At 48.2% G+C, this 25564-nt stretch overlaps 2 protein-coding genes across 2 annotated transcripts; both read right to left on the minus strand.

Moving 5' to 3' along the window:
- Nucleotides 1–2649: 2649 nt before the first annotated feature.
- LOC136019900 (protocadherin beta-15-like) lies at nucleotides 2650–7743 on the minus strand. The gene has a single exon (XM_065690527.1). It carries the CDS (start codon nucleotides 7517–7519, stop codon nucleotides 5081–5083), a length of 2439 nt encoding a protein of 812 aa, XP_065546599.1. The 5' UTR covers nucleotides 7520–7743; the 3' UTR covers nucleotides 2650–5080.
- Nucleotides 7744–9244: 1501 nt separating this feature from the next.
- LOC136019895 (protocadherin beta-15-like) lies at nucleotides 9245–13819 on the minus strand. The gene is made up of 2 exons (XM_065690521.1): nucleotides 11353–13819; nucleotides 9245–10007 (listed from the first exon to the last, which is right to left on the minus strand). The coding sequence occupies exons 1-2, from the start codon at nucleotides 13789–13791 to the stop codon at nucleotides 9891–9893; spliced, it is 2556 nt and encodes an 851-aa protein (XP_065546593.1). The 5' UTR covers nucleotides 13792–13819; the 3' UTR covers nucleotides 9245–9890.
- Between the last annotated feature and the right edge of the window lie 11745 nt (nucleotides 13820–25564).

Genomic DNA, 25564 nt, shown 5'->3' on the forward strand with positions numbered 1-25564 from the left:
CTTAAAGAATGCGCCCTTTAAGGGCGCCTCCGAAGAGCCAGCGGGGAAAGCAGTGTATGAAGGTTCTCAGGTGCTGGAAAGAGGCTTTCGTCCTCTCACTCTGTAACAGCCCTGATAATACCTCTACTGAAGCAGTGCATCAGACACTTGGCCCATCCAGCTGGAACGACCCAAGAAGCAGCAGTTTTACACCAGGAGGTGCTGATTCCTCGTGATCTCCGGAAGAGAGGCACACCGACTTTCTCAAATGTCTTTCGCAACTCCGTTTATTACAGCTGTCACTATTGGAGGAGATTAGCATCCATAATCCTACATCCCCTTAGATGTGGAGAACCCTGAGCAGAGTAGCTTCACGCAAGAATCCAGACACGCACTGCTTGCCCGATAGACCACACTCGGGGAAAAGAGTACCCCCTGACAGCTTTTCAAGCCAGTTTAGAGTTTTCCTGCCAGATGACAGTTTGTATTCATTCCACTTTCCCAGGTAAAGAAGTTCCTATGGCGACTGATTCTCACCAGCAACAAGTGGGTGCTGCCTGCGGGTTCCTCTCTTACAATGAGTTGAGTTTCTTCTTCCACCAAAGGATTCGTGCAACAGAACACAGCAGATGACAGCCAAGGCCAGTGCCCGAAAGGAGGTTGTAATGAGGGTGTGGTCAGTTTCTTGCAAGTAAGAAATGACAGAACGTGAGACAACAGCCTCAGTTTGTGCCAGGAAGGTCTAGACTGGATGTTAAGAGACACTTCTTCACTAAAAGGGCTGTCAAGTGTTGGCACAGGCTTCTTAAGAAAGTGGTGGAGTCACCATACCTGGACATTTCACTTTTGGATATGGTTTTGTGGTCCACTTGGCAGTGTTATGTAACCATTGGACTCAATGGTCTCAAGGATCTATTCCATCTCAGATGATTCTATGTTTCTGCTCAGGCTGACTGGATAGCAGAGTCTTTGCTCAGCACTTTATATCAGGGCCTTCTAGAAGGTACGGCTGTAGTCCACTGCATTTCATAGAATGAAGAAATCTCTGAATGGTTTGGCTTCAAAGGGACCTTAAAGCTCATCTAGTTCCAACCCTCTGTCATGGCCAGGAACACATTCTGCTTATTGTGGTTGCTCAAAGCCACATCCAACCGGGCAATGGGTGTGACATCAAACCACTTGCTCCAGTCCATCACAAGCATCACAGGGAAGAACTTCCTAAAATCTAATCTTTATTTACCCTCTTTCAATATAAAGCCATTACCAGTTGTCCTACCATTAGACGCTCTTATACTCCTGCTTTTAGAAGGCTGTTCTAAAGCCACCTTGAACCTTCACTTCTCCAGGCTGAACAACCCCAACTCTCCCATGGTTTTCTCATAGGACCAGTGCTCCACTCATCTGATCATCTTCGTGACATTCCTGTTGACTCATTCCAGCAGAACTATACCATTAATATGTAGTCAGCCTAAGATCTGGAAGCATGCCTTGCCAGGTCACATTTAGCTTTGCATCAACCAACACAACTTGTCACTTGGACATTGAGCCATTAACCACAAATCTTTGAGTGCAATCATTCTTCCAATTCCATACCCATTCCAAGTAAATCCATCATATAGATACTTCTCCAGTTTAAGGAGAAGGATGTAATGCGGGACAGAGTCAAGTCTTTGCCAAGGTGCAAATAGATGACAGCATTCGGTCTTCCCTTACGGACTAATGCCATGACCCCATTGTGGAAGGCCATCAAATTGTTCAGGGACATTAGTGAGACCATGTTGGCAGGCACCAATCACATCTTCACATTCCATGAGCCTTTGCATGCATTCCATGGAGATCTGGTCCATGATCTTGCTGAGCTGTAAGGTGAGACTGATCAGCCTGCAGTTCCTTGGTTCTTTCTCTCTTTGTAAATATGGGGGTATGTTTCCCATTTTTCTGTCACTGGGATCTTATCCTGGCTGACATGACTTCTAAAACATGACGGATAATATATTGACTATTGCATCTCTTCAAGTCCTGTGTATTCCTGCATCTTAGTGGGTTGTCATCATTCCTGCATACAGTGGGTTGTCATCATTCCCCCAGTACACAACTTGCCCTCTGTGGCTTGGGAGATGAGGCTGGAGCACTTGCCAGTAAAGACTGAGACATTTACGGAGAGAAGCCTCTCCCTGATTGCTGTTCTTTCTCACCAAATATTCACCTCTTGCTGCTGCCCAAAATGCTTCCAAAAGAACAGGGATGCCACCTTTGTGACAGCCATCTTCTGAAACTCCTACAACTTCAGCGTCACAAACGCTGAAAGGCTTACCGTTGCCATCTGCAGCTGGAGCTGTCAGGGCAGGTCACTCTCCCCAGCTCCCTGCTTTGCAGACACCAAGGCAGACCCAGGGTCTCTAGGAAGGCAGAGGACAGGTCTCCCCAATCTGCATGTAACTGTGCCACATCATAGCAAGACAGTCAGTACCAAGGAGACCCATAGAGGTCTGCCAGCAATTCCCTGCTCCCTACAACTTTCCTGAAGGTTCTGCCAGCAACACCTCCCAGCTCAAGAACTGTGCCCACTCAACCTTACCTCAGTCAAGGGACATGTGAAAAATACCCCTGGCTCTTTGGAATCTAGGAGAAAGCTTTTCCAGAAAGAACAGCTCTACAGTGACTAATCGCTCCACACAAAGCATCTGGATGTTCCCTTTATTTTGCTTTTACACGTAAGAATCACATTACAAAAGCATAGTTTATAACGGCAGCACAACACACCGTGAGGGCTTCCAAATATCCCATACCATGCTGCCTTCATTCAAACAGTCTGCTATTATACACGGGTGAGAGAATCCTTCTTAAAAGGAAGATACAATATGACACTCAGAGTTCAAAGAAAAGAGGAAAAGGCAAAAAGGAGAATGCAATTGTCTAATAAAAACCACAGAAAATCATAATAGTACATCTTTCCACTCCCATCAAGAAATGCCTGCATTCAGAAACAACAATAACAAGGCCAAACCCAAAGTCCCTTTTCTGACTTCATCTCAATTCTACCTTCAGAAAAAGTCCCTTGAATCAACTTGGGGAGTTTCCCTACAATCTAACCCAGGGCAAGGAACACGTTCTCACAACTCTGTTTGATTATAGTCTACAAGCAGGCAATTCCATGTGCCAAAAGTCAAGCTTTTGGGTCGGAAGACCAGCTCAGCCGAACAGGAAACTCTTTGTGAAGCTCCAGAGTCAAAAGAAATGGTATGGCATCTGGAAGCAAGGTCTGGCATTGCAGGTAGCTTACAGAGCTGTCATTCATATACACACGGAGAAGACAAGAGAGGCCAAAACTGCATCACAGTTGGAACTGGCCAGTGTTGTTTTAGGTGAGAACGGCATTTTTAAGTACATTTACAGCAACTGAAGGTCAAAAGAAAACATTAGACTGGTACTTGTGGAAAGTGATCCCTTCCTGAGTTAACAGGGATTAAGAAGAAGCCATTCAGCGCTTTCCTTGTCTCAAGTTTAAATTTAATCGTTAGCCCCCAGGGCTGCCCAGACCCCTGAGCTTTTTGACTAGCAGCTAGCCAATGTCCTTCCCGTCTGCAAGAGGGGCACGAGGAAAGACACGCAACTACAGACCTGTTGGTCTCACCAACAGGTGAGAAAACAGCTCCTGGAAAACATATGGAGAAGATCATACTGGGTACAAAGGTCACCTGCCTCATTGATGAAGAGAAGGGGACGGATGTAGCTTTTCTGGATTTTAGTCAAAGTTGAGCAAGCAGAGGATGGAGGGCAGCCCTGAAGAAAGGCAGCTGCCGGAGGTACTGGTGGGCTGCAGGCTCAATAGGAGCCAGCAGTGTGCTCTGGCAGCCACGATGACAAACTTCCTGTTGGCATCAAAACCAGCACAGCCAGGGGCTCACAAGACTTGATTATCCCCCTGCATTCAGCATGGGTGAGGCCCCACCTTGAGTACTGTGTACTCTGCTGGGTGCCACAATTTAAACAGCATGTGAGGGTCAGCTTCCTAAAGAAGGGAGGTAGAGAGGGAGGCAATGAGCTCTTCTCCATTATATCCAGTAATAGTGGGTAAGGTTTAAAGACACACCAGTGGAGGAACAGACTTGATACTAGGAAGCATTTCTTTCCTGAAAGGGTGGCCAAACACTGGAACAGGCTTCCTAGGGAAGTGGTTGATGACCCAAGCCTGTCAGTGTTTAAGAGGCACTGTACAATGTCATTAGGAACATGCTTGAACTTCCAGTAAGCCCAGAAGTGGTCAGGCAGTTGGACCAGATGATCATTGTGGGTCCATTCAAAATGAAATATTTGTAGTTGAGCCTGGTCCACTACAATTTATCAAAATACCATTTGTGCTGCTGTATTCTCCAGGCAATCCCAAGGAGATACCCCATCCCATCACTCCTTATGGGCAAATGGAAGACCTCACTATCCCTTAAAGACAATGAGACTGCTATACTCAAAAGGTCAAAACAACTTTCTTTCTCCTTTGGTAGAATGGTGTGCGAAGGCTGGATATGCGCAACTGCCTGATTTGATATCTAGACCTTGAGCAGCATAGGCAGGCACTCAACCAAGATACTGACAAAGTGACCAGCAGAAAAAACACACAGAGCCCACCAAACTCAGAGGGAAGCAGAACCGAAAGGAGAAGGAGCCCCACACTCACACCACATGGTTACATGGTACAATGTCCTTGCTTTCATGACTCGTGCGTTTCAGGGAGGTTGTAGTCTGTCTGTCCAACTGTGTCATTGCATTACAGCACAAAGGAATTAGTCCATAGTCTTGCTGCCAGCAACTGAGACAACAAATTAACTAAGCTCCTGGAACAAATCTCAATCTCAAAACATTAAAGCAATAGCTGTAACAGAGCTAGAACAGTCGATTTCCTGAGTGAGGGAGCTTTAGTTGCTTTGTTAGGTTTTGTTAATTTTGTTGTAGAAGTGAATACTTTTTCTCACCTGTTCTTTGGGAGAAATCAATGACGACAATTGCAAAGGCAGATTAACTCTGGAGGCACCATTGACACATGTCTGAGCTGGAATCCTTTCCTGTCATGAGACATTAAACCTCTGTCTCTGCAAACACCATGCTAGTTAAAGGAAAGACTATTGAATTGCTCCGCAGAGAACATCCGAGGGTTGTCTGGTGCCATGTCCTCTGCAGTGAGAGTACCACAGGGGAAATCTTGTTCATTGTTGGTACCCCCACTTGTGGCATGGAGCTGTGGTGGCAGGCTGGGGAGAATGGGCTTCAGGAACTTGAACTCACTGTTGCCAGAGCCCGTTGTGAGGCTGATCTCATAGCAATAGGCATGGGGCAGGGTCCCTGCAGCAGCTGCATCAGCCAGGCTGCTCTGTAAATTGTTGCCACCATAAAGCACATGCCCATCCTTCAGTTCCTTTCTCTTGCACGCCTTGCGAACGACAAAGACTGCTATGGACACGAGGAAGAGTAGTGAGACAAAGACCAAGGAAATTATTAAATACATCGTCAGGGAGCTGCCCTCATCCTCTGTGGCCAGGCTGCTGTGTGGTAGGCACATGTCCGAGAAGTCACTGAGAAGGAGTACGCTCAGTGCTGCAGTGGCTGACAGTGGTGGCTGACCATTGTCTCGCACCAGTATGACGAGCTTCTGTTTCACGGCATCTCTCTCTGTCACCAATCTCCTCAGTTGCACCTCCCCATTCTGGGCACCCACTGCAAACAGCCCAGGATCGGAGGCCCTCAGTAGTTGGTAGGAGAGCCATGAGTTCTGCCCTGAGTCAGCATCAACAGCCACCACTTTGGTGATGAGGTAGCCTGCCTCAGCTGAAGTGGGCACCAGCTCACTGGATGCAGGGCTGCTGTCCTGTGAGGGGTACAGCACCAGTGGGGCATTGTCATTCTCATCCACTACAGAAATGTAGACAATGACAGTGGCACTGAGGGGAGGTGACCCCGCATCAGAGGCTCTCACCAAAACCTCGATCTGCTTCACTTGCTCATAGTCCAGGGGCCGCAGCACAAACACATCCCCATTCTCAGAGTTCACAGAGATGCAGGAGCAGGAAGGCTGCTCTGTAGGGTGAGCTGGGACCAGGGAATAGGTCACCTTGGCATTAGGCCCCATGTCAGCATCTGTGGCAATGACGGCTCCAACAAGCACTGTGGGAACATTGTTCTCACGTACATACATGGTGTACGATGTCTGGTTGAACACAGGTGCATTGTCATTCATATCGGAGATGTCCACTGTGAAGGTCTGGGTGGTTGTGAGAGGAGGTGACCCCGCATCTGCTGCTGTGACTGTCAGGATGTACCGTGCTGTCTCCTCCCGGTCCAGTGCACTGACGGTCACAAGCTCAAAGTAATTCTTATAGGCAGCCCGCAGGGAGAATGACAGCTGGTCCTCAAGGGCACAGGAGATCTTCCCATTGGAACCAGCATCTCGGTCCCTGACAGTAAACAGGGCGACCACTGTCCCAGGCAATGCATCCTCAGGGATGGGGCTGCTGAAGGAACTGACCACCAGCTGCGGTGCATTGTCATTCACATCCACCACTTCCACCAACACTCTGCAAATTGCTGAGAGGCCCCCACCATCAGTGGCCTGAACACTGAGTTCATGATTCTCTGCCACCTCAAAGTCCAGAGACTTTGTGAGTTTAATTTCACCACTCATGGGGTCTATCTCGAATGCTGAGTGGCTCTGGTCTGCTTGGATGATCTGATAGGAGATGTCCCCATTAACTCCTGCATCACTATCAGTTGCCACTACTCTGAGAACCACAGAGCCCTCTGGGGCGTTTTCCAAAACTCGTGCAATGAAAACCTTCTGTGTGAATACGGGAGCATTGTCATTTACATCTAGAACGACAATGTGGATTTTCGTGGTTCCACTCCTGGGGGGAGAGCCCCCATCTATGGCAATGAGACTGAAATCCATCTCTGCCTGCTCCTCTCTGTCGAGTGGCTTTTCCAAAACGAGTTCAATGTATTTGGCATCCTCAATTTGAGTTCCAAAGTCAACGCTGAAGTACTCATTTTCGGGAGAGATGCTGTAAGCCTGGATGCTGTTGCTCCCAACATCCAGGTCCCGAGCTCCCTGCAGAGGGAAACGGGAGCCAGGGTCGCTCCTTTCCAGTATCTTAAGAGTGACCCGTTCCTCCGGGAAAACGGGCGCGTGGTCATTGATGTCCTCCACGGCCACCTCCACACGAAAGAACTGCACGGGGTTTGCCAGCAGGAGCTCGAAGGGCAGCGTGCAGGTAGCGGACTGGCCGCACAGCCCCTCGCGGTCCAGCCTCTCGGCCACGACGAGGCGGCCGGTGCCCGGGTCTAAGCGAAAGTGCTGCCGGCCGTCCTCGGAGAGCAGACGGGCGCGGCGAGCCGAGAGCTGCGCCGGGGCAAGCCCCGCGTCCTCCGCCACGTTGGCTACCACGGAGCCGCTCTCGCTCTCCTCGGCTACGGAGTAGCGGATGGGCTCGGCGCGAGCGTGCGGCAGGGAGAAGAAAGCACAGAGACAGAGCACTTGCCTTGCGGTCTCCATGGCGGGGCGGCGGACAGCCTCCGTGTCGGGGATCACCCGCGCAGTCGTCTGCGGTAAGCGGTGCCCGGCAGCAGCTCTCCGGAACGGCCGGCGTGCGCCCTTTCTCTCTCCGTGTCCGGCTGGCGGCCCGAAGCGCGGCCGCCTTGTCGCTGCAGCGGCTGGTACGGGACCCTGGGTGCCTCCGCTGCCCAGCTCGTCTCTGCAGAGCTGAGTTCCGCTCGCCTGCGTTGGGATGGGCAAAGCCAGTGTGGGCTCAGCCACCTCCCCTCTCCCAGCCGTTGCGCATCGCCTTGGCCGGCAGCACCACCCTGCGGCCCGCTGCGGGACTGCGCCCGCTGCCGTCCACTTCCCGCTCTGTCTGCTAGCCGCGGCACACGGAGCAGTGCTCGCAGGAGCGTTTGCGGGCGCTCGCCCACGTTAGGGCCCCGCTGCAGGACGCGCGCACACCGCACATAGAGCCCCTCGCGGCCGCCGCTGCAACCCGAGAGTCCCGGCATCGCCGGCAGCTGCCTCGTGGCTTTCCCCACTGCCCAGAGCCCTCGGCTCTGGAGACTGCGGAGGCGAGGCGTGCATAGCCTGGCCTTCTCAATGCCGCGGTCGGGCAGGAGGAAGAGCGATGACACCGGTCCTTATTGGGTCCTCCTCGGCCGCCTGGACAGCTTCTCTTCTGCCCCTGAGAAGCAGGAGACAGCTTGAAGGACGTGTCGGAAAAGCTGTCAACAAACGTTATGCCGAATGCAATGGTGGCGGAGCGTGGCCGTTTGTCCCTGTTGTCGCGCCAGCACGGCCAGCCACTGCCGGTTCGCGTGCCTCTCCGACACGGCCAGCTCCGTGCGCACCTCGTCCATGGGCAGCCCAACGCGGAACGGCGGCAACTCCGTTTGCCTGGCCAGCTCGTAGGACAGTGACGCGCTCTGTCCTGCTTCCGCGTCCACTGCCATCACCTTGGCCACCAGGTAGCCCACCCGCGTCCTGTCAAGGTTTGAGTGCAGCGTGACTGGAACATTGGCGTTCTCATCCCGCACTTGAATGAGCAATCCATGTGCGTGGCATCGCCCACCGCCACCTTGCAGGCGGGCACTTCCTCTTAGTCCGGTGGACGCCTGCACGTTTCTCCTCTCCGCGTCCAAGACAGAAATGATGCCCCTGCAAGGGCTCCCTGCGGCGCCGGCTCCAGCACGTAACTCATAAGGGCATTGTTTCTCGCTTCGGCGTCCGTGGCACTCAGGAGGCCCAGGGTAGTCCCCACAGACTCGTTTTTGCTCAGTGCTGGTCCCGTCCCGCACACTGACGAAGGCCACGGTGTTCGGTGAGACGGCTTTTCCCCGTTCGTTCCTGTGTTTAAATCGTTAGCAGGCACCACCATCACTAAGGTATCCTGGGATCTATTTTCTAGTACCGAGATTTTACACAGCTTCTTGGAACCTTGCTCCAGCTTCTGAGAACGGCCTGCTGATTTCCCCTGCACAATGTCCACGGATTTATTCCCGAAATCCTGCTCTTTGGGGCAGCTATTTTCTCGGCGATGATTGTCAAATGCTCTTCGAGAAAGCACACTCACCTAGGGGAGGTCCGAGTAGGTTTTGTTTTCTGTCATTAGGCATTTGACTTTTAAAAATATGTGGGTTACAGGAGATATCACATTACCTTATAGATCAATACCGATTAATTAAAAGAAATTACAACAGAAAGCTTCTTGATGCCCTATATTCTACTGAGGCTTAATTGTAAACTGGTTTATTTTACTGTAAACCCACAAATGGTACGGTTAATTCTCTACTACTTTCTACTCGATGAAATGTTAATTTCAACCTTTATGGAAAATTGAATACATTGCTTAAATCCCACTCTTTACAATACGGAGAACCTGTACATTTCTGGTCACATATGCGAAGTGTGTCAGTAACAGCTGTTTCTAACGTAACCAGCTTCGGCTTGCTACTAAGGAATTTCTTTGCAAGCACCACATCACTTTGCTTAGTATCTGCTTGGCCTGGTATTGAACAGGCTGAAGAAATTTAAGACATGGTTAAAGTGTTCTCTCCATAAGAAACAACCAACCAAAACAAAGAAAAGATGATGTGGGAAAAAGTTATCTTGAAGACCTGCCTCCAGTGTTCAGTATTTCCCTTACCATTTAGAAGCAGTAGCACTCTCATAGTCATACAACATACGTTACAGTTCTCCTTCATATCATAATTACAAAACACCTACATGAATAAAGAACTTCTCAAGAGAAGAGCGGTTTTGCTCACACAGGGAAGCTTTGTACCTCCCTGGTACTTTTTGGTGGGTGTTTGGTCTCTGTTCCCTTTTCCCTCTGAGGAAGTACATCAGTGAGAAGAGGCGTGCTTGTCTTTCTCTTCACTTACTACCGGGTGAGCCAAGGGTTTTGATCAGAACTGACATGTAGCTCCATCCCCCTGTTCGCAGTGCAGGCTGCCTCTGCGGGGCTGGGACCCGTACCTTCTGGGAGGGGAGCTCTGCCCTGCAGAGAACAGAGTGGAGGTTATCATTTGGGCTTTGAAGGTAAGCAGACAGCAGCAAGAAACTTAAGGGCATGTCTTACACCACTGCCTGCGTGACACCACACTTCTCTACCCAGAGCCAAAGAGGAATTTGGACTTGGTGGTGGGTCTCTGACCTGAACAGGGAAAATCTAACGCAAGAAAGAATCCTCCACTGTGGATATGGCAAAGGTAAACCTTTATGAGTCTGATGAAGTAATTTAAGGTGGCAAGAGCTCGGAATAACATTTTCTAACAGTAAATGTGGTTTAATGTTGCTGTATCAAGGTGGGTCCTGGTCTCCCCTGAGGCTACTGCAACAGGTTCTGAGAACCTGCAATGTCATCTGTAGTTATGATATATGAAAATGCGACTGTAAACAAAAATTACGGGTTTGTGGGTCTTTAAATATATATGAAGTCCTCAGCCTCATATATGTTCATGCCCGGGATCATTGTGAGGTGCTAGATGGATCCCCAGAAAGTAGTAACCCCATATTTAGAGGGGACTTGGGCTTCATGGAAGAGTGAGAAGGAACTGCTTTAATGATCACCTCTTATCTCCGCTATGCTCTTTGAACAGCCGAAGGTTAATGGATGCCTCAGGTATGACTCACTCTGAGTTCACAGCAACATTGACAGCTGGTAATATCTGACAGCTCCCTCAAGGTCAGGAAAAGGCTGTGAGGTTGCGTTGTAAAGTCCAGATAACCGTATTTTTCTGGACAATACTATAGGTGCAAGCCACAAAAAATGTAAGGGAATTCAATGGCAGAGGTCCCCACCTCCGTGGCCTCCAGCAGCTTATCAGACAGCCCAAGCTCGGCATTGCCACCACCCTGGTGAACAGCACTTGGCAGTGCCGAGCAGCCTAACAGCAGTGCAGGGGACATAATTAGCTACGTGACACCCCTTTGCACCGTTGTCCCCGCAGTCCCGGTTGACTCCGGACAGGATCACTGCATTCGCGGTGCTACCGGACTTGTCCCTAAGAAGTGTGTCCTTCCTGCTCTGGGGCCCTACCGGCTCTACACAGTAAGTGGACAGGACCCACTGCGTGGGTCACAATGCTATACCTCTACGTCTCATATTCTCTTGGCCCAGCTGCCCCCTCTGTGAGCCCACAGATCAAGCCCACCAGACTTGATCTAAGACTTGATCTAAGTAATGCTCAGAGCACAGAGCTAGGGGCGGAGAGGCGTGGTTATTCAACACTTGGGGAGCATCAGCTCCTCAACATCGATAGTCCTTACTGCCAGTCACACCCTGCCTCCGCCCTGCTTCCTCCCGACTCCCCCCGTCGTCTCGGCGTCGCCAGGTCCCTCACCTGCGCAGACCGGTCGCCTCCCTCTCCGGGGACAGCCGCGTCATGCGAGCACACCGAGCTCCGCTGTTCGCCCTGGCTGGCGGGCAGCCCAGCAGGGAAGCAGGGCAAGAGGGGCCTTAGGAACCGAAACTCGCTGTTGAGGGTCCCGGTGGCGAAGCAGACGTCGTACAGGTAGCTGCGGGGCAGGGATCCCGCGTTGCTATCTGTGGCGGCCTCCGGAAACGTGGGCAAGGACTCCGCCCCACTCTGCCTGGCCCGCCGCACCTTCACAGCCACGGCGGCCACCGCGGTGGCCAGGAACAGCGCCGACACGCAGGCCAGGGAGGCAATGAGGTACAGAGTCAGCGGCCCGTCGGGCTCAGAGGCTGGTACCTCCTCGCTCACTTGCAGATGGGCGTCGGAGAAGCCGTTCACGAGGGTGATGCCGAGGGTGGCGGTGGCGGAGCGCGGCGGCTTTCCCTGGTCCCGCACCAGCACGACCAGCCTCTGCCGGGTCGCGTCCCTTTCCGACACGGCCCGCACCGTGCGCACCTCGCCGCTGTGCAGCCCCACGTGAAACAGCCCCGGCTCCGTCGCCTTTGCCAGCTCGTACGACAGCCACGCGTTCTGCCCCGCGTCCGCGTCCACCGCCACCACCTTGGCCACCAGGTAGCCCGCCCGCGCCCAGCGTGGCACCAGCTCACCCGTCGCAGCACTGCTGTCTGGAGGTGGGTGCAGCACGACGGGTGAGTTGTCGTTCTCGTCCCGCACTACCACGCGCAGCACCGTCTCGGCGCTGAGCGGCGGCGAGCCGCCGTCGGTAGCTCGTACCGCCACCTCGAAGGCGCGCACCTCCTCGTAGTCCATCGGGCGGAGGATATAAACATCCCCATTTTCTGAGTTGACCGACACGACGGGCTTCTCCTTGCCTTCCTGCTGCACCAGCGTGTAGCTCATACGGGCGTTGCTTCCCGCGTCGGCATCCGTGGCGTTCACTCTGCCTATCCAGAGCATGGGGCTGTTGTTCTCAGTGACCGACATGGTGTAAACCTCCTGGGTGAACTCTGGGGAATTGTCGTTCACGTCCGATATCTGCACAAAGAGGTTTTTCTGGGAGCTGAGCCGCGTTGTGCCCCAGTCCGTGGCAGTGATGGTGATGTTGTATTCTGCTGTCCCCTCCCTGTCCAGGGCCGCGTTTGTTCTCAGTTCGTAGTAATTATCAAAAGTCGGGGTGAGACTGAAGGGCAAGACCCCGTCGATCGAGCACTCTGTTCTGCCGTTGTCCCCAGAGTCCCGGTCCCGCACACTGAACAGGGCCACCACGGTGCGGGGCGGAGCTGCCTCAGGGATGGAGGCTGTGAGGGAGGTGAGCGCAATCTCTGGAGCGTTGTCATTCATGTCCAGGATCTCCACCTGCACTTTGCAATGCGCCGACAGCCCCCCGCCGTCAGTGGCTTTCACCACCATCTTGTGGGTTTTCGCTTCCTCGAAATCCAGGTTGCCCGCCACCCGTATCTCCCCTGTGGCGGGGTTCAGCTCAAAGAGCTGCCGGGACCTCTCCGGTGTCTGGGTGAAGGCGTACCTCACTTTCCCGTAGGACCCTTCGTCGGGATCCACGGCCGCCACTCTGACCAGCAGCTGCTCCGGAGGGCTGTTCTCGGCCACGCGCACCTCGTAGACCTCCCGAGCGAATGCCGGGGTGTTGTCATTGGCATCCACCACCACGATCCGGACCTGGACCGTCCCCGACCTGGGTGGCGAGCCCCCGTCAGTGGCGGTGAGAAGTAAATTCAGCTCTCGTTGCTCTTCTCGGTCCAGCTGACGCTCTAGGACGAGCTCCAAGTATTTTACTCCATCTTTCCCTGTTTCCAGAGAGAGGGAGAAATGTGAATTTGATCTAAGGCTGTAGCTCTGCAAACCGTTACTGCCCACGTCCTGGTCCTGAGCGCTTTCCAGGGGGAAATGGGACCCAGGAGATGCCGTTTCGGGAATCTCTAAAACCATCTCCTTCTCCGGGAACACGGGGGAGTTGTCGTTCACGTCACGAATCTCCACCTCCCCTCGGATCAGCTGCAGCGGATTTTCAAGGAATATCTTAAAGATCATCATGCAGGTGTCACTCTGCGGACAGATCTCCTCTCGGTCCAGCGTCTCCTTTGCAGTCATGACTCCGGTGTTTTGATTAAGGCGGAAAAGCTGCTCGTTCCCCTCGGACACAACGCGGGCTTTGCGAGCTGCAAGCTGGCTCGGAGAAACCCCCAGGTCCTCTGCAATATTGGCGACAAAGGAGTCTCTCTCCATTTCCTCAGGCAGAGAATAGCGAAGGGTTTCGGCCGCGCTCTGAGACACGCAAACGCACATTAAAAACAAAATCACTTGCCTCTTGCTGTCTCTGTTCCCTATCCCGCACGCCACTACTCTCCAGAAAAGCCATCCACCGTCCTCCGTGATTCCCAGCATTTTTTAAGCAGCGTCCGAGGCAGAGAGGTGTTTGTCAGGATTCCTGGGGTTGTGGGATTTGAAAGCCTCCGAGCACCCCAGCTCCGAGCAGCCCAGCTCTTCCCGAGTAGCTCCTACGGCTCTTTTTGTCTCCCTGTGCCTGCAAACCCGGGGTGGGTAGAGGAACCTGCAGGTCCGTGGGCAACATCCCCACCCAGCGTCGTAAGGGGGAATAGTCCGTCCTCTGCCTTACTCGGCGCAGAGCTGCTGGTTCGGAGCTTGCTGCTTGATTCTGTAGCCTCCCTGCCAAAATGAAGCTAACTGGCGCAGTGTAAATGCTCTTCTCTCTTGGAAGCCGGCTTCCTCCCTGCATGCTCTGGGTATCACTTTCCCAGCTCCCACCCACGAACTCTTCATATGCAGCTTTTGGATTGCCTGAACACTGCCAGGGATGGGGCAGCCACAGCTTCTCTCGACAACCACTGTCAGTGTCTTACCACCTTCACAGGGCAGATTTGTTTCCTAATATCTAGTCTAAATTTCCCCTCTTTAAAGCCATTACACCTTCCTTGTCCTATCCTTACATGCCCTTAATAAAAAACTACTCTCGGAAGCTGCTCTAAGGTCTTCCCGAGGGTGACTTCTCCAGGCCGAACAACCCCAGCTTTCTCCTCCTGTCTTCATAAGATGGTGTACAGTCCTTTCTCCTCTACTGTTACCTCACAAGCTTAGAAATACTTTAGAGGTTCCTCTACAAAGACATCAAACCTGAACTCCTCTCCCTGTGTAAGGATACACGGCCTACTGCTATTTAATACAAAAGGCAGGGAAACAGGAGAGCTCATAAACTAAACTCCCAGGTACCCAAAAGGTAACGAGCAGGAGCTAAAGGGGATAATAGCAACGATCCGGGATCTAATGACGCAATTAAAAGAACCATTCAGGTGTAAATCAACAGAGATTCAACCAGAAACCACAAGAGACGCAGCGGCGTGCTCCGGGAAAGGTCCACACTATGTACCCCTGGTGCGCTATTTTTTTTTATATATATGGAAAGTGTCCTGACCTCCTTGTTCTTCATACCTTTTAATTTCCTAGGTGTTTCCGCTTTATTTTGTTTACTAAAAGGGCTGCCACTCTTCAGCAATACACACCAGGTGAAGTTCTAGAAATTCGCCGATGCCTTCATTTGTTTTAAAATAAAAACTTCGTGACTGTATCAGTAGGAGATTGTAGTAGCCAAGGTTGACTTTTACGGAATTTTAACTACATTTTTAGCTATTAGGATTTTGCACGGGTATAGCTATCTTTTGTGATTTCTCCCCATCTGTGCCATGCAAAAATAACAGTGATACTTGGAATCCATTTGCTTTTTGCCCTTGCCAGTGCTCCTGCTCAGCTCCTGGTAACTCAGAGAGAGGAAGGTAGTTTTGCTTCTACATAACCTAATCTTTGGAACAGATGCAAGCTGGGAAGAGCTTCCACAGACACTTCCCACCCTCTCAGCAATAACCTGGCAATTGTTACCCCATTTCAGAATGCGAATAGTGTCTTTCCACTTCAGATGTAGAAGGGTGTAAGAGGATATCAGAAGATGCTGTTCTTAGACTGTGTCCTGGGTTCAGCAGTAGCATTTTTCTCCTTCTTAGTAGCTGGTGCAGTGCTGTGTTCTTGGCTTTCAGCCTGAGAATAACGCTGATAACACCGATGGTTTTAGTTGTTACTCAATAATGTTTACTCCAACCAAAGACTTTCTCAGTTTCATGCTCTGCCAGTGGGAGGGGAAGCCAGGAGGAAGCAGAGACTGGACACCTGAATCAAACTAGCCAAAGAGGTATTCCATACCACAGCACATCATGCCCAGTGTATAAACTGGGAGCGGTTACCCAGAAGGGCCAGATCGCTGCTCAGGTCAGGCTGGGAATCAGTCAGCGGATAGTGAGTGATACTATTTTCTTCCCTTGTTACTTCCCTTACCATTATTATTATTGGTGGTAGCAGTAGTGGTTTTGTGTTATACCTTAGTTACTGGACTGCTCTTATCTCAGCCCGTGGGAGTTACATTCTTTCGATTCTCCTCCCCATCCCTCCGGGAGAGGAGTGAGTGAGCGGCTGCATGCTTCTGAGTTACCTCCTGGGCTTAAACCACGACAGACTGAAGCTCATATCTTAGAGAAATATCAAATAAAGAGGGTCATTTACCATGCCCCACTGGATTTTGGATGGATGCTGATATTTTCCGTTGGGTCACAACAGTAAAATGTACATGTTTAACTGGAAAAAAGAAGTACGTATGCTGCCAGACAACAGAACATTGTGTTTTAGGACACACTATAAGGAACTATAGCCACAATAAAATTCTGATTTGCATAAAGGTGTCAGAGAATTTACTTATCTCCTGGAGCACGTAGTAATGTTGTAGGCTTCCTCTTTTCTTGCTTTAGTGATAACATCTTTATCCTAAGGTGGTTTAAAATGGTGGAAAACTGGGTCTTTACCCTGAGATTTACATCTTAACACTAGCAAAGAGCTACTGGAACATACTCTGCTCAGTTCCTGTTATGTCTCTATTTCAGAGCACAGTGTTTCTAAATGAAGATTCTGCTCCACTTCTGCAGCCTGAGCAATTTCAGTTTCTTCCTGTTGGTCTTCTAGCTGTGAATTCAGATCAGCCAAGCAAAATCTCAGAGACCCCATGGCAAATTTGGTTGCCCTCCTAGGTAAAAGCTTTTCCCCCATCCCTGGAATCCGTCCACCTCCAGCACAACCCGAGGACAGGCTGGCTTGAGAGGAGTCCTTGCCTGCAGATCGAAAGCACAGATTCTTCCCCGAGTCCCTGTGTTTTCCAAGACGTGTGCAAACAGGGACCAACATTCCCATCCTCGTTCCCAGACAGCTCCAGGACTGGTTTCTGTTCTCTCCTCCAGCACTCGGCGCTTGAATTCCCAGGTCTCCTATGAAAATGGCTGCCCTGAGCTCTCAGCGAGATGCAAACGTGAGGAAAGCCGGGAACAACAGCTTCCAACCTGCTGGCTCTCCGTTATGCTGTAAATCCCGCTGGTACAGCTCCTGTTTATGGTTCATTTTCCGAGAGCTAAGCCGCCCTCCTCTCTCTGCATTTATTCCAGTTAGTGCTTTCCCCATCATTCCGTTAAATATAAACAACACTTTCTGTGTTAAGTCGGTGCTTACCAACCAACGGGCTCTGCTTGAGTCACGCCAGACCTGCGGCGAAATGCTTCCGAGTTCCGCAGGGCTAGACCTGGGAGAATGTCTCCCTCCTCCTCGCTTCTGCCTTGTGCTCTTGGTATTTCCAGCCGATTCCCAATGCAGCAATCCCCAGCACATCCCTTGAAAAGGCTTTGAACTAAGGCGTACTCCAGTACAGCCGGGGCATTTCGGCGGGGCTCTCAGCTGATACCAGCCAGGCATCATCTCGCTGGTCCCTCTCTGCCTGGGAACGCCCTCCCGGAGCTGGGCAGCAGCAGCACTTGGCGTCCGGCGCAGGAACTGCACGAGCCCCATCAGCGTCTCCTGTTAGGTTCTGACTGTTCTAGAGCAAATTATGAACCACGTCTCCCACCTGAAGTCTTTGGCAAATAAACAGACGTTCTTAGTAGCTGTCAAGGCATTTGGTTTGGCTCTAATAATTCAGGTAAGTATGAAAAGTCTAGAAGGCATCCTATACAAACCTGCCAGCAAATGTGCTTAACAAAGATGCAAGCTATGGGCAGTTGTAGCAGGCACTGCTCTTGCGTTGTGCACTACGCTTCCCAGAAGCCAGAGACACGATTGAGGCTTTTCAGGCACAGGCTGGTTGCAGGAGGCTCAGAGTTTTAAATATTTTCTGTTTCACAAGGGAATCTCCAGGTGTTGCACATCCTCTCCCAAAGTAACCTGGAGTTAATGATCAATTTAGCATTAACAGTGCACGAACATCCATTGTCCCTTGGATCAGCTGCAATGGATTTTCAAAAAATATCTTAAAGAAGGATGTGCAAGTATCACTCTTCAGGAAAATCCAGATGTCCTTTTCGTCCAACAGCCCCTTCGCTGCCAGGACTCTGGTGTTTTGATTAAGGCAGAAATGCTGCTGCTTCTCCTTGGACAAAATGAGGCCCATGTTTCCTCCTCAATAGTAGTACTTCCTTTCTACTAGCATCACTTTGTAAGGTTATCCACTCTAAAATCTCTCCTGCATACCTTCCAACTTTGACAAATAAAGGGAAATTCCCTCCTTCAAAAGTCTGAGTTCATAAGCCTTCTCAGAGACATTCTGCACTCTCCAATCTTCAAAAACAATGCTGGACAGAAGATACCTGCCAGATGTCTACCCAAACCCTTTCCATCCTACATCTTTTGAAGGCAATGAATTCTTGCCCTCTTCTGTCTAGACATGACATTCTCAGTACTTCTCATTTAAAAATAAATCCTCTCAGCTTCAACACTTAGCTGTTACAAATGCCTCTTGAAACCAAGTAATTTTTCTCATCTTCATAAGCTTTGTGTTTAGTGGGATCTAATTTTTCCATCCTCAACCTCACTCCTAGACCAAATATGCAGCAATTTTCTGCCTAAGTCCCTAAAACTATGTTTTCTTGTGTTTGAGCTCTCAAATGGCTCACAAATAAAATTTCAATTTCTAGCTCTAACATGATGTATTTTGTGGGGGAAAATGTCATCTACTATTTTCATGTTCTTGTGTCCAATTTCTCTGACACTCCTTTCCCAGTTCTCTGCAGTGGCTGTTTCATTTGAGTAGGAAGAGATAGACTCCATTGGAAAGTGACACCATGAAGAGTCAAGCAGCACAAGGTTGTTGGGCTTTTCAAGTTCACTGTGTGAATAATCTTGGCTTTCTGTGTGCTTTCCATGAAGCAGCAGAGAATGATTTTCTCAGTGACATTTGGATAGCCTTGAAAAAGAGACTTCAAGGACAAAAGTGCCACCAGGCATTTCACGCATAAGGGCAAGAAATTTTCAGCTTCTGAAGAAATGCTTCTACAACTGGCTACCTGAACATAATGATTAGAAGTGGTTGAAGGAAAACGGTTGAGTGATATAATAAGGAAGTGAGAAACAGATTGTATACTGTTCTTAACAAAGAACATATTTGGTCTTCAATGGACAGGCCAGGAAGGAAAGGATACAGGGAGAGCTTGGCTTTAGACAGGCTAATTTTGAAAGTCTAGCTGCTCATCTGATGAGAGAAATAGGGATCAAGCTGGGAAGTAGAATTGGAAGGGAAGGAGAGAAAGGGTGAGCAGAAGGAGGGATAGCAATGTTTAGGGGAGGGAAAAGTGCTATGCAAGAAGGGCCAAGAGTGAACAAGCATTCTATTTGGTTGACAAGGCTGATCAGGAAGGATAAGGACAGAGAAATACACATAGGATCCATCCTCAAAGCGTCTTACTGGTTTGGTGTAGCACTTGTAAGAAGAGAATCAAAATGGGCCTAAGGAAAGGGCAAGTGGGGTCCAATCGGTCAGAGTGAAAAGGGCAGTAGATGCTGTTTGAAGTCAAAGCATGGATCAAAAAGGAGCTAAAATAGACACAAAGAAGGAATAAATTAACCACTTAGGCAGGAGAGGAAGTAAGAGAAAGAAAGGTGGAGATACAGTTCTTCAAGCACCTGCCTGTCCCTCCCCCATTCTCAGTGTCTGGCTTACGACCTACATTTCCTGTTTTCCATATTTCTCCCTCAAAATGCCTCTCTTTCAACTTGGGAGTAAGAAAATTATCAGAAGGTAGCAGCAAACCAAGAGAGAACCCTATTATCTCAGTTTAACAGGATTAAGTGACCAGAGAAAGTAAGCATCGGTGCCTTACTTCCTGATTCCTGATGTCAGGTTTGGCCAGTCTACAAACCAAGTTGCCAATCCTGTAACCCTTGGCAGCATGAACATACTGAGAAGGTGGAAACAGCTGGCTCAGTGCTACCTAAAGGAAGATCAATGGAGAACTGATTGAAGCACAACTTCGCAGCCAGCAAGATCATTGCCTGGAAGGAAAACAGAGCTTCCAAACAGAGATTTTCACAGGAATAAAAGCAATCAAGTGTGTTGTCATGTTTACTCATGTAAAGGTGACCAGAGGAATAGGTCAAGATGAGCAGATCACCCCCCACTTCATGTTTAGTGCTTCTGAAGGCACAATGACCAGTCCAGCAGTTAACTAAGTGGACAGCACTATTCATAAACCAAATGCAGCTAAATGGTAAGGACTATATAACCCCAGCGTGAGAAATCTGGCCTATGATTCACAGAAGTTGCAGAGACATCCTGTTATGGGAGCATACTTGGAAGCAAAGACTTTTATGCTCTCTGCTTAACACCCTCTACCCTCAGCTGTAGATCCCTTTCTCTCACATTTCAGGAGCGACTTCAGGCCAGGAACCCTATGGGGTCACAGAATGACCCTTGTGTCTCTGACACAACTAAACCATTCCCAGAAATACAGGGTGACCACTGAAATTCCTGGGAGATCTTTTACACAATGTGGTGAAGTCCAGGCTCTCAGTATCCTAACATACCCTTGTATCTTGACTATTTTATTTTTTTTACCTGATTTACCTTGGCAAAGCTGAACTGTGAAAAGGCGTCTCTCCGTCAGATGATGTTTTAACAAGCTCGGTACTGCTGACAAGAGACACGTAGATACTCTGAAAGAAAGGAGATTTAAAAGGACACAAACCATCCATCCTGTGGGGAGAAATCCCGAAAGGGTTTAATCATTGTTTAGCCAACAGGCACATACTTATATCAGTATCACAATTACTAACAGAGTGGGCACAATTGCAGTGAAGAACTGAACAGCAGCTTAAAGATAGATGCACACACACAGTTCCTAGTGAATAACTGTAATTAGGTATGAAAGCAATGTATTTATCAGGTACTGCTGAAGGTGAATGACAAGTACTTTCCAAAGAGTTTATCTCTGGACAGGTACAGCACACCTCTGATGCCAAGATTCTTCTGGGTTCGCAAAAGGCAGAGGGAAGGAAGCAAACCAAACAGGGAAAAAAACCCAGGGAAAATCTATGAAGGAAAAGGGGAAAGGAGGGGAAGCAAAGGAGGGGAAGCAAAGGAGGGGAAGCAAAGGAGGGGAAGCAAAGGAGGATCAGCGATGGGGAAGGCTATTAAAAAACGGCCTGCAGTCAATGAGCACTATTACATATAAAAATGTTATCTGCTCAAGCCCATCCAAGAAGGTGATGAGGCTTGGGCACCACTTGGGATAACTTCAACGCAGTCGTTTTGTCCAGCAGTAAGTCGGCCCCTTGCCCGCAGCTCTGCCCTGGGTGGAAGGAGGTGCAGGGGGACCGGAACCGCCGTGGCAATCCCTTCTCCGCGCCAGTGGAGGGCAGCCGCCGCCGCGCAAACAGACCAACGGCGGCTCCGCCAGCCACGGGAGGGAGCGGCAGAAACAGGCTTAGAAACAGCCAGGCAGCTACCCGGGCTCGGCTGGGCAAGGACCAGAGAGGCAGGTCCCTATTTTCTGTCTTTATCTATCTATCTATCTATCTATCTATCTATCTATCTATCTATCTATCTATCTATCTATCTATCTATCTATCATCTATCTATCCATCCATCCATCCATCCACCCATCCTTCCATCCATCCATCTATTTACCTACCCACCCACCCGCCAGTTATCTATCTCTATCTATCTATCTATCTACCTACCTATCTATCTATCTATCTATCTATCTATCTATCTATCTATCTATCTATCTAATCTATTCATCCATCTATTTACCTACCCACCCACCTGTCGGTTTTCTGTCTATCTATCTATATCTATCTATCTATCTATCTATCTATCTATCTATGCATCCATCCATGAATCCCTCCATCTCTATCAGCATTGTGGGCAGCTGGCTCCCGTTGTGCTCCTCAGTGCACTGGGGAAAGGAGCACACACTCAGACCCAGGGAAACAAGCTCAGACCGAGAGGGTTTTAAACTCAGAGCAGACGGCTGCAGGGAGGGGGGCAAGGTCATTAGTGAGGTGGTGAGATTGTGAGGGGGAATGCAGCACTCTGGACTGAGCTAGGTTTGAGAGGGGATACAGAGGTCATGGAGCAGCCATAGAGACTGGTTTACCCCTTGGGGTTCATAGCACTGGCTTTCTAGCCTTGCTACAGATCAAAAATTAAATTGCAGTAATATTGAGCAGTACAGTGGTTCCCCCCAGCACTGGGAGCACAGGGCAAGTGAGGACAGCAGCCAGCTTAAAGCCAGGGAATCAGGGATTGCTGGAAGAGACACCAGGGCTCAAGGATTTAACTTCTCTGTCAGGCCAGTGTATCTCTAATGCAGAATATATTCATACCATTTTAAATATGCTTAAAGAATTGTATCCAGATTCATTACTACATGCTTATCTTCCATTTTAATCTTTACAGAAGACAAAGAAAGTGGGGTACAGACACCTATTTAGAGAGACAGTTGTCAGGAATTCATATATATATATATATGATATTCCTAATCACACACTTCAATTTGAGGCTAAATTCACAGTTTTCTCCATGACTGATTTTTTAATTTAAAATACCTTAAAGAAAATACAGCTTTTAAAGTTTAAGCCAAGATCTTAAAACAAGATTAGTGATGTGGAGGTGCTCAATAAAGAAGGCCCAGCCAAAGCACAGTAAGCAAATCTGATTTTCGATAAGCAAGCGTGTAATGCACTGCTGTAAGCAAAATAGGTTTTGGCTAATTTTTCTCAATGTGCAAAACATTTCTGTGCCTGCGCTTCACAGTATTTAATTTCTGCTGAAGATGAATTTATTATTTTAATTGGCCTGTACAGTTTAGTCCTTAAGTCCTCTAAGATATTTGAAATATAACTGAGCCATGTATTCTGTATTGCGTTAGAGGAAAATGAATTTGTATACATCTAATTAAGCAGGCACATAACATTTCCACTGTGGAAAAAAATTACATATATAGAAAACATGCATCTGAACTTCACCAATTGTTATGTGTGTAGTTAGGACTAGTACAGGCCCAAATGATTAAAGACTACTTAACTGGAAATTAAGGACAAAGTTTTTGAAGAGTAATCCTGAAAGCCCTGCTCTGCCTCCTCAGAGATTGAGAACTTAGAGATACTGCTGAGGAACATTCGCTCCCTACCTCTAGAGTTCTGTCAGACCACAAAGTTCTGCCTCTGCATGTGCAGATATGTCCTGACACTAGCAAGCATCTTAGTTTTCCCTTTGAGTGCCCAGATGGGATTCAGAAGTTTGTGATCCCGTGTCTGTCTTCCCAAAGACATGTGGTTCACTTGGCATTTAAAGGATAGACTTTGTGCAGAACCTATGCAAACTGTGGTGCTGCTAGGCAGAGAATAGTGCTTTCTTTTGAAACTCTAAAATGGAGATGATTGTATGATCTCCTTTTTTGTTTAATACCAACTTACGGTTAAGGTTTCAAAGTTAAACTCTGCCTAAAAAGGTTCAAACTCACCTCTGGATATTGGATGGTAGGAACTTTGGCATGGGACTGGAGTGATTCTTAGCATTCCTTTCAAAACATACATTATATTAATTTGCAGTCAGTAGCTAACAACTAAATCAGTATCTCTTTGCTTCATTATTTTTTTCTTTCATGTGTCTCATTCTGTTTCCTGATACACCAATCAGGGCAGCAAAAGAAAAAAAATGTCCAAAAATAATTTCCCCACACCTGGTACAAAGTCATGGGTGACTCTCAGATAGATTAAGAATTAATACAGGCTGCTTGTGTGAATAAAAAGCATGTAAGTTGAGCTTTCTCTTTCCAAACTCGAGTTTAAATGTGTATCCTTTTGAATATATGGAAAACCCCACTCTGCAGCCAATACACAACTGTCTGTTATTCTGAGGGTAAAACCAGGATATTTGATACAGCAACAGGCAGACATAAATTTTCATTACATTGTTGTTCAGTAGATGGAGTATAAGTTACTTTTAGATAGAAAGCTAAACCAAGAGACTCCTGGCTATCCATTCTCTTTGTTTATTAACACTTTCTAATAAATGCACGTAACAGAAAGACATCAGATACAGTATTTGGCAAACTCCTTAAGCTGAACAGAATAAACCTCTGTAGTGATTCTTGCTTTGTACATAACCTTCACACATACCTCATGAGCAAAACAACAGAAAAATCAAGATGAATTTCACTGTTGAACTGCGCAGATAATTGAGTTTCAGCAACATGAGGATGCAGCAAAAAATTTTCTTCAAGGAAGCCTTGCCTAAAGGTGAACTGCAGGAGAAGAATAATAAAAGAGAAGCAAATACGATAATAGCCTATCAATTCTTTTCATTTACATAGCATTCGGACAAACCAATTGATATTGCCTCTGAATCTAGGATTTTTAACTTGTTTGCTTTCCTCCTTACCTCGCTGATGGCTCAAATGCTCTCCAGCTTCAGAACAGTGAGTCACAGCTGGCTGAAAATACGGCTTTCACGAGTCCCAGTGTGTTGAAAGGGAGAAAAACAGTGAGGCACACAACAGTACCAACAATAAAACGTGGATTAGAGCAGCAGTTATGTGGTAAGACTGGGAAACTAATTTACTATCTTTAAAAACAACAACAATGACAAAATAGGCAAAAAACCAGCAAAGAAATTTCAGTTGGGGGGAGAAGTTACAAATTCTAAGGAACACAAAATAATCATTAAGATCTGTAAACCCTGGCAGCCTCTTCTAGACAACTTCTGCTTTACACTGTCTTTAAGAACAGATAATTATTTTAGGAAAGAGATAACAGATTCTCAAACACAATACTACTTTGTGCTGTTACACAGAGGCCATGCAACTGTTGTCAGGTTTGTCAATAGTCTGAAAACTAGCTGTAATGTTACCACAAGGCACATGCTGTGTGTAGCATATGGGAGCAGTTAGCATAATACTGGACATAAATTTTAGCCAGAGATACATGAGCTATCACAACCCCATGACAAAGTCAATACCAGTATGTGCAGTCTACTCAAAGAACCCCCTGAATGGAAGATGCATCACATAATGCATCTTGCATTTGTTGTAGGAAATTTCTAGAGCTTTAAGGAGAACTCTGCTTTGTACTAAGATGGTGATTAAGAGGTATAATGAAATGTTGCCCACCAAAGAGAAGACACTCATAAATTCCAGGCAGATAACAAGTGATGGGTCCTTAAGAGAAATAAGAAGGGAATACGAGAGATTGTCAGAACTGTGTTATCATATGAATCAATGAAAACCCTAAAGCTTCCCCTAAGAATAAATGCTGGAGCAGAAAATAAATGGTGGAATCAGAAAACTTTTTTCCCCAAAAGAAGCCCCAAGCAAACAAACAAACAAACAGAACCCCCAGGCTGGTATACCTACCAATTCACTTGAATATTCAAAAGGACTATGAATGACATATGAATGGTTAAATAAATGTATTTAAAACACCAAAGTACTGTTCTTAACAAAAGCTCTTCATGCATCATTTGAAGTTTCACATCAAATTGGGGTGGAAGGGAAAGAAGAAGAGACCCCTCCTACCAGACAGACATTTGCACTTGCCTCTGAAATAAAATGTGTGAATTATACATAGTTAAGAATACAATCAACCTTGGAAAGTGATTCTTTTGTCACTAAGTGAAACAGTGACAGACACTGAGGACCTTTCAGAGGACTGCAGGTACTGGTTTCTAGGCCATGGGAACAAAATCTTGAGACTATTCTGAAGATTTCTGAATTGACATTGTAAACATCCCTAAATGTTATGTATATCTATAACCAGAGCAGAAAATGTATTCATAAGACTTTCC

This window comes from Lathamus discolor, chromosome 10 (genome assembly GCF_037157495.1).
Source record: "Lathamus discolor isolate bLatDis1 chromosome 10, bLatDis1.hap1, whole genome shotgun sequence".
Lineage (NCBI taxonomy): Eukaryota > Metazoa > Chordata > Aves > Psittaciformes > Psittacidae > Lathamus > Lathamus discolor.